This window comes from Poecilia mexicana, unplaced genomic scaffold (genome assembly GCF_051168715.1).
Source record: "Poecilia mexicana isolate PSO_F unplaced genomic scaffold, ASM5116871v1 scaffold_22, whole genome shotgun sequence".
NCBI classification, from domain to species: domain Eukaryota; kingdom Metazoa; phylum Chordata; class Actinopteri; order Cyprinodontiformes; family Poeciliidae; genus Poecilia; species Poecilia mexicana.
The window spans coordinates 7,056,041-7,076,298 of record NW_028263391.1 but is presented as its reverse complement, the minus strand read 5'-3'; the positions used below and the strand labels follow the sequence as shown (position 1 = coordinate 7,076,298).

Here is a 20,258-nt window from a genome sequence, read left to right as displayed (position 1 = left end):
GGTTTGAGGGTCGCCTCAAGAAACTCAGGTGGTGGTTGGAGCACATGGAAAGCCGAATGACTACAGATCTACTGGAGGCCAAACAGCGTGGATCTGAAAGGGCTCTGATTGAGCAGGTGGAGGAATACCAACAGGAAGTGCTCAAAGAAAGGTGTTTAAGCTGTGTATAGCTAAAGGAATGAATATTTTTACCTTCCAATAAAAGCATTCGTTATGGTTCCTAATGACTCTTCTCCGATAATTTACAAAGGGATTCGTTTGAGCGCCTCTGTCAGGAAGGACAGGCTCTGAACGAAGGCGGACGAGGAGACGGCAGCGAGACGAGAGTCTCGGCTCATCTGCAGTCCCAGCACCAGGCCCTGTTGAGGTGTGTGAGGGAGAGGCTGCGCAGTTGCCAGCTCACTTTACAAGAACAACAAGCGTTTGAAGAGACTCTGCAGACTACCTGGGTCTGGCTTAACGCCGTGCAGGAGCGTCTGGCTTCGCTCAACAGCACCGTTGGCAACAAAGAAACTCTGGAAAAAAGGCTAGGTCTCATCCAGGTTCGTAAGCAGAGCTGTTTTACTGCTTGCTTTTTGTATTTAATATCATTTGAATGGTTGCACATGAGGCCATAGTTTATTTTTTCCCATTTTTTTCTAAAGGATATCCTGCTAATGAAGGGTGAGGGTGAAGTGAAGCTCAACATGACCGTAGGAAAAGGAGAGCAGGTTTTAAAACACAGCAGGATTGAAGAGCAGGAGACCATATCTTCACAGCTCCAGAACCTAAAGGATGCCTGGGCTAATATGCTAATGACAGCTATGAGTTGCCACAGGTATGAAACATGTCCTGTTTTCATAACTCTGAGATGTTTTAGAAAAGTCTAAGTGGAATAATTAAACTTTTTCAGTTTTTTCCACTTTAAAACCACAAACTTTTATGTGTTTTATTGTGATTTTATGACAGACCACAATGAATATTGTATATTTGCGAAGTGTAGGGAAAAGTTTAATTTGTTGCTTTTACAATTAAAAAATTAAAGTGTAGCATCTATAATCAGCCCTCTTTACTCTGATGCCTCTTGTAAAATTTAGTTTAACCAATTGTCTTCTGAAGTCACCCAACAAGTTAAGAGGCTTCCTGTTAATCTCTCTATATATGCAGTCTTTCTCTGAAGGCCTCAGGTTTGTCATTAGTATGACACAAGACTATCTGCCGTCTAATGAATTGATTGGACCATAGATGGAAGTCAATACACAGCAACTCTACAAAAAACCTGGTAGAGGCAACAATTGAGATTCATCACAATAATCTTAAAAATACTCCCAGAGCTACAACAGAATAGGGTCTGATAAAAGCATATTTATGCATTAAATTGGCCTAGTTAAGGTGAGTTTATGTGGCATGTCTTAAAAGCTCAAGTTATTTTTCAAAGCTGAAAGACACATTCGCCAAAAGACGTACTGGAGCAAAATCTTTGTTCCATTTTGTGTTGGTCTACTGTCTAAAATGCCAACAAAATAATAATAATAATAAAAAAAATTTAACTGGTCACAAATTAACATATAATTCCTCCTAGTCGACTGGAGTGGACCGTGGCCCAGTGGAGCGCCTTTCAGGAGAACAAGAGCCAGCTGCAGCAGTGGATGGAGTCAGTGGAGCAGGAGGTCGGGATGACCCAGCCTCAGCAACCAGGCCTCAAAGAGAAGAGCGCCTTACTGGAGCGACTGAGGGCCGTCCAGGCCGACGTGGACACTCACACAGCAGCTCTGTCACACCTAACTGAGAAAGCAGTGGAGCTGCACGAAAAAACTGGCGACCAGACGTTTGGGCCGGAGTCGAGGGCAGAGCTCCACACGCACTTTGCTGATATATCAGCTGTCGTCAAGGTAACACAGATCCATGGGAAGCAGATGGTACATTCTAGATGTTTATTGGGGAGGCAGGTATACGAAGAAACTAAATCTGAGTCGACAAATTTAGTCACATTTGACGTTTAAAACAGAAAGTCTGGAAGGTAACAGTTGTAGTGTTGGACTGTTTAGAAATTAATCTAAAAAGAAATTAGAGAAACTCAACTTTATACACAAGAATCTAAACAACAAACCATCTGACCTCAGGTGTTCCAGCTGCAAGAGAAGCCCACTTTGACGAAATGACCCATAAAAATATAGTGATACAAAAATCAAAATATCTCACATTAATGAATAATGTTGGTAAACCTTATAAACACCATAAATTCCAGGCTTTGCTACACGAATTCAGTGATTTTGAAACATTTTTACTCACATGTACAACATACAGTCAAGATAGAGTGAGACCCACCACTTTTAAGACTTTAAAAAAGAAAACACCAACAAAAAAGTTAAATATTCTCCACAATAACTTGTAAATTACTCAAAATTAGACTTATTGATTTAATTTTTTTCTCATTACACTACAATATCTTTCGTTATTTCTAAAACATCCTCAGAAGAACCGGTGACGTAATGCAGACATGGTCTCGTTCTCATCCGACGTGTGACATTAACATGCAGTTTGTTCCACAAAGGGAAAAGTCCAGTCCATGCAGAACATCGTGTCTGAGCACGAGCAGTACCTGGACGCAGTGAGAGACTTCAACGACTGGCTCGTCTCAGCCAAAGAGGAGCTTCAGCGTTGGTCTGACCTGTCAGGAGACTCCGTCAACATTAGACGAAAGCTGTCCAAAGTACAGGTGAGGAAAGTTCAAACTGGAATAATAATAGTAATACATTCTGGTGAGAGATTATTCTCTCTCAGTTCACAGCAAATTGAATGTAAATAATCTGAACGTAGTTCAGTTTAACTTGCGTTTTTTTTGTTTTTACAGGAGCTTCTCGACTCGAAGCAGAGAGGCAGGGAGAGACTGAACCGCGTCCAGAGATACGGGGCAATAGCGAGGGATTACACGGGTTCAGGCGGCTACGAGGCGATGGAGCGAGAGGAAGCAGCGCTCCTGTCGTCATGGGAGCAGTGGGAACGCGCGGCTCTGCAGACACGTGCCAGTCTGGAGACGTCACTCTCACAGATATCGAGCTCTGAGCAGGAGTTCAGCAGTCTGTCGGCGCAGCTGGAGCAGGACCTGCAGGACTTCAGCCGTCAGCTGCAGGGTTGCCGACTTCGACTTTGCCAGGCAGAGAAGAAAAATGAGGGAGAGGAAGCAGTGAAAGGCTGGCAAATGGCAAAGGTAGGCCCACCTGAGTAAGAAAATAACTTGAATTTTAACTCGCTTGAATTTCTATGAGGTATTTTCAAAGTTTGGAAAGTCCTTGAAAGTGCTTGATATTCAAACTGCGTAGTTTTGTAATAGTGTAATCAAATGTTTGATTAAAAGCCTGAATTTCGTACACCTAACAAAAAGACTCAGACATATTTTTTTCTCTAAACGTTTCTTGTTTTAGGTTTGTTAGAGTTACCAAAATTATTTCTATTTGCTGAATGCCTAAGAAGTTAATGAGAACATTTTTAGAGTTTTTTCTTTTATGTTTAAGTATTTAAGTTGAGCAGGAAGGTCATTTATCTTAACATGGTTTGTTTGGATTGTTACAATGGAGTTAATATTTATCATTCTCATTCGCTCGATGACTTATTTATCTGTGTAACTTGAATAAAGGCTGGCTTATACTTTATACATAAACAGTGTTATTGAAATTGGGGGAAATTTGTTTAATTACTGTTTAGTTTTCGGATCAGAGTGTGTGAGAGCGACATTTCAAAAGATAAAACTGTGTCAAATATTATCATAAGACATTATTATAACAATATCATATAATGGTATCATATAATTGACACTATCTTTTTTGGTTTATTTGTATTGTTTTTATCTCCAAAGTGTGATGCTGGGAAAGTTTGAAAACTTACTTGAAAAATGTTTGAAAAGTTCTCGAATTTTATCCTGGGAAAATTGTACGAACCCTGAACTTTACATTATGTACGTGTTTAAAGGTTTACTGTCTGTCCTCACTGCTCATCTGTTCTACGTACAGGACACGTTGGACGAACTGGTCAAAGCTGAGGCCATGTCTGACCGTCTGAAGACTCAGCTCAATGATCTGTGCCGATTCTCCAGGGAAATGGCCACTCAGTCTGAGAGAGTCTCTGCCCTCATTAAGGACTATAACAGGTCAGAAAAAGATGCCAGTAATGCCAGCAAGTAATTGTGACGCTAAAAATAACCGTCTGCAGCAGTTTAACTGTATCAGGATGCACATTTTCATAACCAGTGAAATTATTTTCTGCAGACTTGCAAACTAAATCAGCTATAGCACAAGTCTGAGCTTTATGGAAACAGTTCCAGATGAAGATTGTTGTTGTTTTTAAGCCATTAGAAACCTCATTTAAACTTATATACCATCCTGAAGAAGATGGATGAAGCTGAATACTTTTCAAACCTAAAAGAAAACCAGATGAAAACAACTTTTCAGCCAGTAAACAAACAGCTGCATGGATTTGTTTTAGAGGGTCCTAGTCAAATTCCAGACCTAAATCCAATTGTGAGTCTGTGGCAAAGACTTGAAAAACGAGTAGTTAACAGATAAATGAAATACCTTCTTGTTTTAGTCAAGTAAATTGAAATAAATCTGAAAACTTTATTTCTAAGGTGATGGTTTTGTGTTTAAAAAGAGTATTTATATTTAATAAACTGCACATCTGAAGAAAAACACAGATAATGGAATGAGAAGATATGTATATTTTAAGTATTTACAAAGTATTCTATGAAAAAAAAATAAATCTGTTACTGACTTTTTCCAGTTTGAGTCTCCAAGCTACCAGAGAGTGTCAGAGCAAAGAGAAGGCGCTGGATCAAGGCTTCCGCTCGGCTTTCAGAGAATTTCAACAATGGTTGGTTAACGCCAAGATCAACACCGCCAAATGCTTTGATGCTCCTCAAAACCTCGGTGAAGCCTCGTCTAGTTTCCAGAAGATTCAGGTACAATAAACAAATCTGACTTTGTAGTCAGAGAGACACTGTTACACAGTAATGCTTAAATATTTAACATGTTTTTGTGTTTTTTGTGACCTGCTGCTGTTTTTGTGTTTAAGTTATGACCTTCCATCTTGTCTTGTCCTTTCAGGAGTTTCTTAATGACAAAGAACAAGGTCAGTCAAAGCTGAATGCTGTGATTGCAAACGGAGAGCTCGTCTGTAGCATCGCAGCTAAAGACAAAACCGACGCAGTTCGGGGTAAAATGAACACTGCCAGAGAAGACTGGAAAAACATCATGTCCAATCTGCACAACCGAGAGACGAGTTTGCAAGTAAGCATTTAAATTTCTCTTCTCAACCACTGGAAACTATCCCTGCTATTATCCTCCAAAGCTTTTAGTTTCCTAGTTCACCAGCAGGACTCTGTTCTTGCTGTTCCAGAACCTCATTTCACAGATGAAGGATTTTGAGGCAAGTGCAGAGCCTCTTCAGGAAAGCCTGAATGCAACAGAGCTGGCTGTGCAGGAGATCAGCACACGACTTCATGATCTGACTGCAAAAAAGATGGAGCTTCACAAGCTGCAGGTACCTCAGTCCAACATCAACCGGACTTGAAACACCGACCGAAAGCCACACATGAGCGTCACAATTCATCTCATGTGCAGGACTCTTATCATTAAAGCTCTGATAAAAGTAGAGCTTCGTAGAGATGCACTGATTAGAGAACCTTGTGGACAATTTCCGATCAGATGTTTTGTAAATCAACATCAACAACGGTTTTAGTTGGATCAAATTTCTCGGTAAAAGCAAAAATTTAAATAATTTTTTTAATCTTGTTTGGATTAACTGAATATTTATCTGTTTTTACAGTGAAAATATTTATAGTACAATCATTTAAAAACAATTCTCTAGGACCCCTCTATGCATTACTGAAAATACTGAACAGGTTACCCAGAGGTACCTGTATAAACAAAACCTTACTAAGAAGAATTACATCATGTCCCATTCATTCATGTCCCATTCATTCATTTACAAAACAGGTTTTTGCTCACTGAAATGCACATCACTAGATATTCATGATTTGTCCAGCTTAATATTTGAGCTGAAAAATCCCTCATTTAATGTTTTATGTTAGATTGGTCAGTCACAAACATAAACTTTTAAGTAGCTTTTCTGTTGTAAACTATTATTTATAGGCATTCCCTTAACTATAGGATTTCTGAAAGATTGATATTTGCTGATGCAGCATGTACCGCGACAGACAGATTGAGACTCTTTCAAAAATAAAATCAATAACCTTGCTTTAACATGCTGGGCTTCCTGGTTGTTGCCAAAGTGTTTTGAACCAGCAGGTTAAATGAACAGCTGAAATGCATTAGTGGATAAGAGTTTCCTTTTTCAAAGTTTCTTAACACCTTCTGCACTTGATCTGACTTCATTTATAAACTGACAACTGAGTCATTTTGCCTCAGTAATAACTTCCACACCAAAGATTGTGGTTAGCATAGCCTGTTAGAGCTTGGGAATGGCATATTCACTGATCGGAAATAGATTATATTTTTAGATTCAGACTGACCGATCACCAATCAGAGCCAGTCAAACATAAAAACACCCGTCCAGTTCCTGGTGCATCTCGTTCAGTTCGTGATGCGTTTGCTTAGAATGCATTTTCATGCACCTTTGCTAACTGCCAGCACGTCCTGCTTCTCTTTGCTAACCAAATGTCTGCTCAATAGTGTCTACATGAATAAAATATTGCTAAAGAGGGCCTTAAGAATATATTTCCTGTTTACAGTCTCCTCTTCAGAGCTGGACTTGTAACACTTGCTAAGCTCCTCATTTGCTTTTGCCATGTTCTCATCTCTTACCAACCTGCTCTTTGCATCACTTCACCTATTCTTATAAATCTGAGTGTCAGCTTGCATGCCTCTGTGATAACCTGCTTGTGCTCTTCCAGTCTGTGCTTGAAGACTTAGCTTCTCACGAAGTTCAGCTGAACAGGCTGAAAGAGAAGGCCCAGCTGTTGTGGGATGAACACTCGGCCGGGAAGGGCTTTGTGCACCGTGTGTCGCAGCTCTCTGCTCAGTGCCTAGCTTTAACCAACCTTACTAAGGTAAAGTAACGCCTGTGAGACCGCCTGTGCACTGCGACTTTTATAGAGGTATAGCTGGAGATGATACAGAGGTACTAGACTGGAGTGACACCTGAGTTATGTGCATTTTTACAAGTTTTAGGGTGCATTCACACCAGCTCTGTTTACTCCACTTTAATCAAATCAGATTCATTTGGAGAGGTGAGAATACGCAATCAAACTGTGTTGCAGACCAAAAAAGCGAACTCTGGTTCGCCTTAAAACCTCGGTCACTGTTTGGTTGACATGAACCACCTCGAAAAGTAGGAAGCTGACTATAGAGCAGTGCATTCTGGGTAAATACAGCCAAAACAAAAATGAGAATCTAGCGCTACAGGGAGAAATTGCTTGTGGTTTTGTTTACCACTGATTAAAGAGAAACCCTTAGATCACTAAAACCTGATTCCACTCCATGTTTGTTTACATTTTGTGAAAAAGGAAGTTGTGCTTGTGTTTCCTTTGTTGGTTTTTGTGTCATTTCCTTCAGTAGTTCTTGATGCAGCGCCACCACAGGTGAGGAGGGAAAAGGTTTTTCAATTGGCTTGGTTCGTTTGACAGATAGTGCAGTGTGAAATATAACAAATGTTTCAATTTGGTTCCCAATCCAACCTACTCCACCAAACTATCAGGTGGGAAAACACCCTAAAACTGTAAAGGTACAACATTTCTGTCAAACACAGATGTAATTATTTTGTATATGCAAATTGCATTTCCTAACTTTTGTTGAATTCATGTGAATTCATGGTAATTTTTTTGGATGTGTGACGGTTTGATGGTTCTGGACGTGCAGGAGAAGGCTTCCCGCATCGATCGGATCGTCACCGAGCACCAGCTTTTCTCCCAGGGGTTGGAGGAACTGCAGAACTGGGTGGCTGACACCAGCCACATGCTACAGACTTATAGCGCTCCAACAGCTGACAAAAATGTTCTTGATAGCAGAATGATCAAGCTGGAGGTATAGAAAATTAATAATCGCTTCAAATTCCCCGATGTATTTGAAATTGTGTTGTGATGAATTTGAACGGTTGCTTGCTGCTTCAGGCTCTGCTGACGGCTCGCCAGGAGAAGGAGATCCAGCTGAAGATGTTGATCACAAGAGGAGAGTCGGTGCAGAGAAACACCTCCGCTGAAGGCGTGCCACTAATCCAAAAACAGATACAAGAGCTGAAAGACTCATGGGATGCCCTCCTCTCTGCTGCCATTCTTTGCAAAAGGTTTTTGCTATTTTTTTTTCTGTACAGCTATTTGGTTATTGGGGCCTGCCAAGCACAGGAAATCATATGCATAGGGGAGCATTGAAATACCAATCAAGTGCCACGAAGTAAACATCTGATTTTTATTTTTGCAAAATTGACCAACTCTAAATTTCTTGTGTCTAAGCAGACAAACAGTATTTCAAACGAGCAGAGGGAATCTTATGTTTTTTTGAACAATAATATTTGTTGTTAATCTGTTGCTAAGAGATGAGCACGTTTTCTGGTAACGAAGTACCACGAAGTAAACATATGATTTTTACTTTTGTGTTGAACGTCTATTTTATAATATACTTACCCCCAATAACAACAACAAAAAAAAACATTTTCACTCGTCTGCAAAATTCACCAACCGCACAATTCTTAAGTAGCATAAGACAAGTAGTATTTCAAAAGAGCTCATGTTTTACATACAATGATATTACTTGTTATTAATTTGGTGTTGAGATTAGTTTTTTTTTTCTGGTAACGAACTGCCACGAAGTATTTGTTAATTTGTTGCTAAGTTGTATAATATATTTACCACCGATGACAATAAAACAACAAAAAACACTTTCACTTTTCTGCTAAATTTACCAACTGCAGAAGTAAGTAGTATGAGATAAGTAGTATTTCAAAAGAGCAGAGGAAATCTATTGTTTTTTTTTTAGTTTAGTTTTTTTTTTTGTTTTTTAGTTTAGTTTAGTTTATTTCAGACAAACCTTTCACCGACAGTGTAAACAACACCAAAAAAAAAACAATAAAAAAACAAAAAACAAAAAACAAAAAAAAAAACACATCACATCGGTGATTATGAGTCTGAAAAGGAGTATGATGAAGTATAACTTATGTAATCATACCCCGTTTCCAGCTGTAATTTGTCACAGTATTTTCAATATCCAGTATCCTTTCTGACAAAGGAAATAATAAGTGTAATAAAATTTCCTCAGCTAGATGAAAATAGTGCATACACACACATACACATCTGTACACATACATATATACATATTTACATATACAAACATATGTACATATACATACACCCATATACACTCCCATCTGCTTATAGACAAAATACACAAAATAGCAACTATTTGTTGCTAAGAGATGAGCGCATTTTCTGGTAATCAAGTGCCACGAAGTAAACATCTGATTTGATTTTTGCAAAATTTACCACCTCTAAATTTGTTATGTCTAACCAGATAAGCAGTACTTCAAAAGAGCTTATGTTTTATAAACAATAATATTATTTGTTATTAATTTGGTGTTAAGAAATGAGTGTTTTTTTTCAGGCAATGAACTGTCACGAAGTATTAATCACATTTTTTTTCTTTTGAGCTGAACGTCTGTTTTATAATATATTTACCACCAATGGAAAAAAAAAAAAAGACTTTCACTTTTCTCCAAAATTCACAAACTGCAGAATTGTTAAGTAGTACAAGATAAGTAATACTTCAAAAGAGCAGAGGAAATCTATTGTTTTTTGAACAACAACAATATTTGTTGTTAATCTGTTGCTAAGACATCATCTTAGCAACAGATCACTTGGTTTTTCTGGTAACCAAGTGCCACGAAGTAAACATCTGATTTTTATTTTTGCTAAATTTACCAACTGCAAATTTGTTTTGTCTAACCAGATAAGCAGTATTTCAAAAGAGATTATAATTTATAAACAATAATATTATTTATTAATTTGTTAAGAAATGAGTGTTTTTTTCTGGTGACGAAATGCCACGAAGTATAAATCACATTTTTTTTCCTTTTGAGCTGAACGTCTGTTTTATAATATATTTACACCAATGACAAAAAAAAGCATTTTCACTTTTCTGCAAAATTCACCAACTGCAGAATTGTTAGGTAGTAAAAGATAAGTAGTGTTTCAAAAGAGCAGAGGAAATCTATTGTTTTTTGAACATCAACAATATTGTTGTTCAAAAAACAACAAACAATATTTCTTGTTAATCTGTTGTTAAGAGACGAGCTCGAATTCTGGTAAACAAGTGCCACGAAGTAAACATCTGATTTTTACTTTTGCAAAATTTACCAACTCTAAATTTGTTGTGTCTAGGCAGATAAGCAGTACTTCAAAAGAGCTTCTAATTTATAAACAACAATATTATTTATTATTAATTTTGTGTTAAGAAATGAGTGTTTTTTCTGGTGACGAACTGACACGAAGTATAAATCAATTTTTTTTCTTTTGAGCTGAACGTCTGTTTTATAATATATTTAAACGAATGACAAAAAAAAGCATTTTCACTTTTCTGCAAAATTCACAAACTGCAGAATTGTTTAGTACGAGATAAGTAGTATTTCAAAAGAGCAGAGAAAATCTATTGTTTTTTGAACAACAACAATATTTGTTGTTAATCTGTTGCTAAGAGATCATCTTAGCAACAGATCACTTGGTTTTTCTGGTAACCAAGTGCCACAAAGTAAACATCTGATTTTTATCTTTTGCTAAATTTACCAACTGCAAATTTGTTGTGCGTAAGCAGATAAGCAGTATTTCAAAAGAGATTATAATTTATAAACAATAATATTATTTGTTATTAATTTGGTGTTAAGAAATGAGGTTTTTTTTCTCGTAATGAACTGCCACGAAGTATAAATCAATTTTTTTTCTTTTGAGCTGAACGTCTGTTTTATAATATATTTAAACCAATGACAAAAAAAAGCATTTTCACTTTTCTGCAAAATTCACAAACTGCAGAATTGTTTAAGTATGAGATAAGTAGTATTTCAAAAGAGCTTATGTTTTATGAACAACAATATTATTTGTTATTAATTTGTTGTTAAGAAATGAGTGTTTTTTCTGGTGACGAACTGACACGAAGTATAAATCTTTTTTCTTTTTTTTTTCTTTTGAGCTGAACGTCTGTTTTATAATATATTTACACCAATGACAAAAAAAAGCATTTTCACTTCTGCAGAATTGTTAATTAGTAAAAGATAAGTAGTACTTCAAAAGGGCAGAGGAAATCTATTGTTTTTTGAACATCAACAATATTTGTTGTTAATCTGTTGCTAAGATATCATCTTAGCAACAGATCACTTGGTTTTTCTGGTAACCAAGTGCCACGAAGTAAACATCTGATTTTTATTTTTGCTAAATTTACCAACTGCAAATTTGTTTTGTCTAACCAGATAAGCAGTATTTCAAAAGAGATTATAATTTATAAACAACAATATTATTTGTTATTAATTTGGTGTTAAGAAATGAGGTTTTTTTCTGGTGACGAACTGCCACGAAGTATAAATCACATTTTTTTCTTTTGAGCTGAACGTCTGTTTTATAATATATTTAAACGAATGACAAAAAAAAGCATTTTCACTTTTCTGCAAAATTCACAAACTGCAGAATTGTTTAGTACGAGATAAGTAGTATTTCAAAAGAGCAGAGAAAATCTATTGTGTTTTGAACAACAACAATATTGTTCAAAAAACAACAAACAATATTTCTTGTTAATCTGTTGTTAAGAGACGAGCTCGTCTTCTGGTAAACAAGCGCCACAAAGTATAAATCAATTTTTTTTCATTTGAGCTGAACGTCTGTTTTATAATGTATTTAAACCAATGACAAAAAAAGCATTTTCACTTTTCTGCAAAATTCACAAACTGCAGAATTGTTTAAGTATGAGATAAGTAGTATTTCAAAAGGGCAGAGAAAATCTATTGTTTTTTGAACAACAACAATATTTGTTGTTGTTCTTGGTTTTTCTGGTAACCAAGTGCCACAAAGTAAACTTATGATTTTTATTTTTGCAAAATTTACCAACTGCAAATTTGTTGTGTCTAACCAGATAAGCAGTATTTCAAAAGAGATTATAATTTATAAACAATAATATTATTTGTTATTAATTTGGTGTTAAGAAATTAGTCTTTTTTCTGGTAACGAACTGCCACAAAGCATAAATCAGATTTTTACTTTTGTGTTGAATGTCTGTTTTATAATATATTTACCACCAATGACAAAAAAAAAGAACATTTTCACTTTTTTGCAATATTCTCCAACTGCACAATTCTTAAGTAGTATAAGTTAATTAGTATTTCAAAAGAGCAGAGGAAGTCTTATGTTTTTTTGAACAATAATATTTGTTGTTAATCTGTTGCTAAGAGATGAGCATGTTTACTGGTAACCAAGTACCACGAAGTAAACATATGATTTTTACTTTTGTGCTGGATGTCTATTTCATTATACTTACCCCCAATTACAACAACAACAACAAAAAAACATTTTCACTCGTCTGCAAAAGTCACTAACTGCAGAATTGTTAAGTAGTAAATGATAAGTAGTATTTCATAAGAGCAGAGGAAATCTATTGTTTTTTGAACAATAACAATATTTGTTGTTAACCTGTTAAGAGACGAGCTCGTCTTATGGTAAACAAGTGCCACGAAGTAAACATCTCTTTTACTTTTGCAAAATTTACCAACTCTGAATTTGTTGTGTGAAAGCAGACGAGCAGTATTTCGAAAGAGCTTATGATTTATAAGTAATAATATTATTTGTTATTAATTTATTGTTAATAAATGAGTTTTTTCTGGTAACAAACTGCCACGATGTATAAATTCAATTTTTACTTTTGTGTTTAATGTCTATTTTATAATATATTTACCATCAACAACAACAAAAACATTGTCTCATTTCTGCAAAATTCACCAACTGCACAGTTCTTAAGTGGCATAAAATAAGTAGAATCTCAAAAGAGCTGAGGAAATCTATTGTTTACTGAACAATAACAATTTGTTGCTAAGAGACGAGCGCATTTTCTGGTAATCAAGTGCCATGAAGTAAAAATCAGATTTTTTATTTTTTTTTCCCTAAATTTACCAACTGCAAATTTGTTGTGTCTAAGCAGATGAGCAGTATTTCAAAAGAGATTATAATTTATAAACAATAATATTATTTGTTATTAATTTGGTGTTAAGAAATGAGTTTTTTTTTCTGGTAACGAACTGCCACAAAGCATAAATCAGATTTTTACTTTTGTGTTGAATGTCTGTTTTATAATATATTTACCACCAATGACAAAAAACCCCAAAACATTTTCACTTTTCTGCAATATTCACCAACTGCACAATTCTTAAGTAGTACAAGATAAGTAGTATTTAAAAAGAGCAGAGGAAGTCTTGTGTTTTTTTGAACAATAATATTTGTTGTTAATCTGTTGCTAAGAGATGAGCACGTTTTCTGGTAACCAAGTATTTCAAAAGAGATTATACTTTATAAACAGTAATTAATTTGGTGTTGAGAGATGAGTTTTTTTTTCTGAAAACAAACAGCCACGAAGTATAAATCAGATTTTTATGTTTGTATTAAATGTTAACCAATTTGACACCAATGACAAAAAAAACAAAAACATTTTCACTTTTTTGCAAAATTCACCAACTGCACAATTCTTAAGAAGCATAAGAATTTCTGGTTAATTTCTGCTCTTTTGAAAGCAGAAGAAATTTTATGTTTTTTGAACAATAACAATATTTGTTGTTAATCTGTTGCTAAGAGATGAGCGCATTTTCTGGTAATCAAGTGCCACGAAGTAAACATATGATTTTTACTTTTGTAAAAGTTAAAATCAGAAGGCAGTTCATTAACAATAATACAAATATTAGTAGGCAGTGCCTTTTCCCTAAAATAAGCTTTTTAGCTATTTTTTTATTAGCCATGTTTCATATACTGTAAAGCAACATGCGAGTTATACCCCACATTCCACTGGCAGCATTTAGGCTAACGTTAGCATTTTGGCTAATTTTAGCTTATGCACTCATTTTAACATATTGAATGGAGTAAGTCCATGTTACTCAACATGCTTGTGACTCTCCACATGCTATTGAGTACATTGTAACTTACTTTAGCATTGAGGCTAATTCTTAGTATCAGAACGTTGGGTCCCAACAGACGGGCGCAGTTTGGCAGGCCCCTTTTAAATTTCTTCAGAAATTTTTGAGTTTTTTGTTATTCACACAATATCTCACCTGAAAAATCTGAAAAGAAAAGGCAGAAACAACGTTTAGGATCATGCAGTCATAAAATATGAGGACATTTACCACTAATGGAGACCATTCATAGTACAATTTTACTGTTGTAAATTACTTTAGCATCAATTTTGCCTGACGTTATTTTTAATGTCTGTAACCCACAGTCAGCTGGAAGGTTCGTTGTCTCAGTGGACGAGTTACCAAGAAGACGTCTGTCAGTTTCTGGCTTGGATCGAGGACGTAGAGGAAAGTCTTGATGTCACCGATAAGCAGTGCCCAGAGATGAGAGACAAAACTGCAAATCTAAGCAAAGCAAAGGTCTGTCATTTAGACAATTCTTTAAAAATAATATATTTAACATTTAGCTAGTACAATTTTGAATTGGATCATGTATTTTTCCTTTTTTGTTCAGTTGCTTTATGAGGACATACTGAGCCACAACACCCTGCTGGAAACCATAACTGCAAAAAGCGCCAGAATCACTGAAAACTATGTCGCTCAGCTGGAGCTCCAAGAACTTCAGGAGCGGTACAACACCATCAAAGACAATGCTATGGTAATAATAGCAATATAAAAATCTTACCTTTTATCTAAGCATTTTGTGGAAATATTTTACTATCAACAATGTGATGCACAATACTGGCTACACCATTTTCAAAATGCATTCACAAAATAACTTCAATCTATAAAACAAGATCTTTTGTAATAGTTAAAATATCATTCTTTTTTTTTAATTAACAAGGTTGACTGTCAATTTAATATTTTGTTTCCTCAAACAAGAGAAATTCATCCAAGAACACAATAATCATTCAGAGGTTAATAGGAATACAAATGTTCTGTCAAATGCAATTTTATTAGCAATAATTTAAAAAATATGCTACAAAGGATAGCCATACAATTTTAGCTGATGTTAACACACAAACAAATCCCTAGATAGCAGAGGCACCCATGTAAAACTAAATAAATAACATTTTCACAGTATAGAAAGAAAAAAGATACTACTAATAAATAGTCATTTGTATTCCAGATTAACAGGAATACGAAAAAAAAGCATTTAACTCTGAAAATTAATTTGGTAAATTACTGTTTTCCTCAGAGGGCTGTCGGCAAGGCAGAGGAGCTGGTGAAAGCTCACCAGGAGTATCAGTGGGACCTTCATTCCTTTGAGGAGTGGCTGAAGGAGGAAGAAGAGAAGCTCAGCTGCTACACCCAACTGGAGGGAGATGTGGACATGTTGGAGGATACCCTCCAAAAGCTGCAGGTTTGAAACCAAACGCCACTGATGCTTTTCTGCTGATGTCAGCAAGCATGATGCACGATAACAAACACTCATTCATGTAGCAAGAAACTGCATCTAATTGATAAAAAGAGGGGAATTATGAGTGTGATCAACAGGGAACCGTTTAATTCCAGGAACTGCAGCTACACTGCACAGAAGGCCAGGCTCTGTTGAACACCTTGTTGCTGAGCCGGGAACTGGTCGTCCCCTGGGGTCTGCCTCAGATAGAGGACCGGGCACTGGAGACGCTCCAGCAGGAGTGGAGGCTCTATCAGGCGCAGCTGGCCGACACCCGCGCTCAGCTGAACAGCGCCCTGGCCAAACTGCGGCAGATGGAGCAGAAGTTCCAGCGTCTCGACAGCTGGCTGAAAGGCATGGAAACCAAAGCGCAGCTGCGCTCCAATCGGCGGTCTGATCGAGCCACAAAGAGCGCTCAGCTGCAGATGGTGAAGGTCGGTAAACGGACGGGAAAACCCATGAACTTATCGTTTTCCATTCTTATGATGCAGTGAGTTTGGGCTGATTGGGACGCTCCAGTTTTACATTTGCTGGATGACAAACTGGTTTGTCCTGCGTTTTAAAAATCTGTGTTAAGAATTGAAGAATAAATCCCAACATTAATCATATTCCCTCTTTCTTTTGTAGAGCTGGCAGGAAGAAGTCCTTGTTTATCAAGAGGAAATGGAGGGCCTTACTCTTTTGGCTCAGCAGGTTCTGGATGAAACCCACATTAGCAGTCGGATCAGTACCAGAGCCACCCAGATCACAGCCCGCTACCATGCCCTGCTCCTGCACTTACTGGTAACAGTAGCTAATTACAAAATAACTCTAAAATTAATCCAATCTGTTTTATTTAACCACATCGTCTGCACTTGTTGGCATTGTTACACAGAGATAAACAAAGAAACAAATGTTTTCATATAGCTTTAAACTTTTGCTACTTTAAACCACAAAATATCGTTGTATTCTTTTGGAATATTAAGTAAAAAGTCTCTATGTCCAGTGTGTGTCTCTGTTTGAAAATATTTGTGTTTCTAGCCAGCAGGTTGTGTGTTTCTCTGTACATCATTTGTGTATTTTTATCAGATCATCACATTTAAGAGTATTTGACTTGAAAAATACCAACAACCAGTGAATATCGGACAGATAATGCAACATGGAACGTTTTTAGAAATTAAAGATCTTAAAAGTTTGACTTGTATTTATTTGCATGTAGCCCTAAATATAATACTTAACTATTTAAAAATCCTTCATCAGGCATTGTGCATAAACAGGGTTTCCCCCAGAAAATTTGCTAAGCCTGATGCTCGGGGGACTAGGGCAGTCATACAGCCAGGAAACAAGTTTTTGAATTAAAAAATGTTTAAAGTGGACAGGAAATTTGAAAATATTACTTGATAGCTCTGCGTTATTGGAAGACTGGAATGTTAATACCTAGATGCCACCTATAAAGTCTTAAAAAAGGCAATAATTAAGAGAAAACTGAAATAAATAAATGCTAATCCTGGTGGGGGCACAAGTATAGCCTGGTGGCCTGCCAGGCTTATAACGCACTATGGGAAACTCTGCATAAACAGTTTCTGTAAATTAAATTTTTTCGGTTAGACATCTCCTATTTTAACCACCGCAGATTTTCCTGTTTTGTCTTTTATAACACAGGAGACGATCAAGCAGCTCCAGGAGGAGGTGTCTTCGATTGAAGAAGCACAGTGTGTCTTCACCACGTTCTCAGAGTGGCTCAGCACAGCTCAGAATAACTTCAGCACCGTAGCTATTAGTGTTGATGTAGTCGACCGCTTTGCTTTAGAAAGAAAGATGAAGAAACTTGAGGTAGAGTTTTCAGCGCAGTGTTCACGTTCTATTTATCTAAGCTCGACTTCATAGTATCACTCTATGCTATGCACGAATATTGTTTAGCGTGTTTTAACAACATTTTATGTCACTTCAGACTCTTCAGGGTGACATGGAGCAGGGTCACACTTACCTGAAGGCGATGAGGGAAAAGACGGAGCAGGCCATGGCCTTCTTGGAGGAGCCTGAGGCAGATCATCTCAGGGAGGAAGTGGACATTCAGCTCTTTCAGCTGGAGGAGTTAACGACTTCTCTACGCACAGAGCACAGCTCGCTTGAGAAATACATCTCGCTCTCCAAGGACTTCATGGATAAATACAAAACCCAAGCCCAGTGGGTGAAAGAGACAAAGAACTTTTTAGCGTCAAGTTTAGAACCAAAAGCCGAACTCTACCAGAAAAAAGCTCAGTTGGCAAAATATAAGGTAAGTTTATCTTCAGTTAAATTGTGATTTCTTTTCGAAAAAAATGGATTCAATGTTTCACTTTCTTCTCATTTGTTTAGACCATTCAGCAGACGGTAGAGTCCCATGAGCCAGCTGTGAAGTGCGTCGTTGAGAAAGGAGAGGCTCTCCTCAATTCGTTTAGCGACCCGACCATCAGCGAAAACATGAAAAAGTTACAGGCTGATTATCAGGACCTTTGTTTGGCAGCCAAGGTACGCACATGACAAACGAGTTCAGTTCATTTTTAAAGCAAAAACTGGTTGATTGTCTCTAATTTTCATTAGTTCATTATTATGCCTTTTACAGACTAAATGACCTTTTTGATATGTGGTTTAATGTTCCTTGCTTGTTCCTTCATTGCAGAGAATCCATGTTTTTTTTTTTTTTTTTTTTTGTTGTTGCTATCAACAAGTTACCAGCATAAATCTGGCTTAATAACTGAGCTCTCCACTTATCAGAACTGGTAGAGCTCATTTTAATTGTTTGGTTTGCTGCCACAAAAGTAATTTTTCAGTTGACATGGATACATTTAACACATTTTTCATAAGTTTAAGGTGAAGCCCTTTACATGAACGCTTGATGTTGATCCCATTTAAAGCCAGTTTTTTATGTATTAAGGCATCGTTTTCATTTAGTAAATTGGATCAAACTTGAATAGGAACAACCAAATATTCCTCATGTCGTTCTGGTCAAATATCCACGTGTGGTTTCTCTACAACTTACAAAGGAACATTTTTTCAAACATTGGTAAGGTTAGAGAAAATGTGGATTTGTGGACAATTCAGATTCAAAAATGTGCATCTAATTTTCATTTGTGCTTGTTGTAGACACATGTGCAGAGCCTTGTGGAGTGGGTAAAAGAGCACGAAGATTACAACAGCGAGCTGCAGGAAGTAGAAAAATGGTTGTTACAGATGTCCAGCAGGCTTGTGACCTCAGACTCCATGCAAACTGGAAACATGGAGATGGCAACTCAGCAACTCGCCCGACACAAGGTGAACAACGTCACAATCAGTTTTTACATTTTATTCCGTTGCTCTTTGCACTGATGCATTTCAACAGCATGCATCACCTTCCCTTCTGTTTGTGTGGATGTTTTTAGGCCATGATGGAGGAAATAGCCAGTTTTGAGGAGCGCCTCACCAGCTTGAAGCAGAAAGGAGAAGGTCTTATAGCCGGCTGCACAGAACAAGCTCAAGTTCAGGCTAAGATTAGTCAGCAAGTCCAGGCCCACCTGCAGGGAACAAGAGACAGCTACTCTGCCATCTGCAGCACTGCCCAGCGTGTGAGTCACAGATACACACAAGTATTCATTCATGCAGTAGAAAAAACTGGTACAAACTATTTTTTTTAGCTGTATTTAGTTAATTAGGTGCTGATTGTTCTCGTCTAATAGGTCTACCAGAGTTTGGACCGGGAGTTGCAAAAATATGTCAGCCATCAGGACACTCTGCAGCAATGCCAAACCTGGCTCTTGACTGTGCAAGAAGAGCTTCAGCTCAACGATCAGGGGCCCACTGGCCTTCAGGAAGCTCTGAAGCAGGTGCTGAACGTCACACAGGCTTTGAAATTTCAAATAGCGATCGCTTACTTTGTTTATTTTTCAAATTTATTTCTATTACCTACTGTCACTCACACAGGTGAAGCACTACAGGGCTCTTCAGGAGCAAGCCAGCACATACCTGGACCTGGTGTGTTCTGTGTGCGACCTCTCGCATGACGCGGTGAGAGTTGCAGCTGCTGAGGTCCAGCAGATCAAGCTCATGGTCAGTGTTATTCTCGCTTTATTCCACGTGTAACATGTCTACTTTACTTGAACTCAGGAGTTTTGAAGTCGACATAAATAATAAATAATTCATACCTTAGTAAATTCAGACTTTAAGTTACTTTTTTTCATGAATGAACTTTGTTTCTGACCGGAAGTGACAGGAATCACATAATAGATGAAATAAATCAACAAGGATTATCATTAAAAAACGAACACATCTCTCTGTTTGCATTTTAACAAAGATGGCATTTTAAAAATTATGTTTTCCTTTCTTAGTAATCAATGAAAAAGCCTATTTATTACAACAGTCTAAGCCATCCTCTTATCACCTTTTTGCATGCTTCCAGAGAGATGTATGTCAACATCTCTCTATTATAACGAGTCTCTGAGGTTGGAGGGACTCCTTACCATCACCCTAATTCTTAACTCCTCCACAAATTCTCTGTCATTTCAAAACACTAATACTACTTTCACTCAGAAGAAACATGTCAAACAGATTAAAATCTAAATCTGAAAGTTTGGGCTTAACTAAATCCACAGGCTGAAGTCAGTGTAGCTACTCGTGTCGTGAATCTGACACCTGTCTCCGTCTCTGTGTGCAAATTACAAGAGGTTATTGGATTATAAGTACTAAAGTTTTG

At 37.0% G+C, this 20,258-nt stretch overlaps 1 protein-coding gene across 1 annotated transcript in view; it reads left to right on the top strand.

The window, feature by feature from the left end:
• syne1b (spectrin repeat containing, nuclear envelope 1b) overlaps positions 1 to 20,258 on the top strand; it is a 99,263-nt gene that overhangs the window by 37,048 nt on the left and 41,957 nt on the right. Inside the window, exons 48-72 of the mRNA XM_088002672.1 lie at positions 2 to 151; positions 251 to 542; positions 645 to 817; positions 1,562 to 1,871; positions 2,534 to 2,698; positions 2,834 to 3,190; positions 3,990 to 4,126; positions 4,756 to 4,933; positions 5,079 to 5,261; positions 5,371 to 5,514; positions 6,887 to 7,042; positions 7,851 to 8,015; positions 8,102 to 8,274; positions 14,439 to 14,592; positions 14,687 to 14,830; positions 15,371 to 15,535; positions 15,688 to 16,005; positions 16,199 to 16,354; positions 17,213 to 17,383; positions 17,502 to 17,828; positions 17,909 to 18,061; positions 18,677 to 18,844; positions 18,952 to 19,134; positions 19,246 to 19,392; positions 19,490 to 19,615. Of these exons, the coding sequence (XP_087858798.1) occupies positions 2 to 151; positions 251 to 542; positions 645 to 817; positions 1,562 to 1,871; positions 2,534 to 2,698; positions 2,834 to 3,190; positions 3,990 to 4,126; positions 4,756 to 4,933; positions 5,079 to 5,261; positions 5,371 to 5,514; positions 6,887 to 7,042; positions 7,851 to 8,015; positions 8,102 to 8,274; positions 14,439 to 14,592; positions 14,687 to 14,830; positions 15,371 to 15,535; positions 15,688 to 16,005; positions 16,199 to 16,354; positions 17,213 to 17,383; positions 17,502 to 17,828; positions 17,909 to 18,061; positions 18,677 to 18,844; positions 18,952 to 19,134; positions 19,246 to 19,392; positions 19,490 to 19,615 (4,795 nt within the window). The remainder of the gene's footprint in view (position 1; positions 152 to 250; positions 543 to 644; positions 818 to 1,561; positions 1,872 to 2,533; positions 2,699 to 2,833; positions 3,191 to 3,989; positions 4,127 to 4,755; positions 4,934 to 5,078; positions 5,262 to 5,370; positions 5,515 to 6,886; positions 7,043 to 7,850; positions 8,016 to 8,101; positions 8,275 to 14,438; positions 14,593 to 14,686; positions 14,831 to 15,370; positions 15,536 to 15,687; positions 16,006 to 16,198; positions 16,355 to 17,212; positions 17,384 to 17,501; positions 17,829 to 17,908; positions 18,062 to 18,676; positions 18,845 to 18,951; positions 19,135 to 19,245; positions 19,393 to 19,489; positions 19,616 to 20,258) is intronic.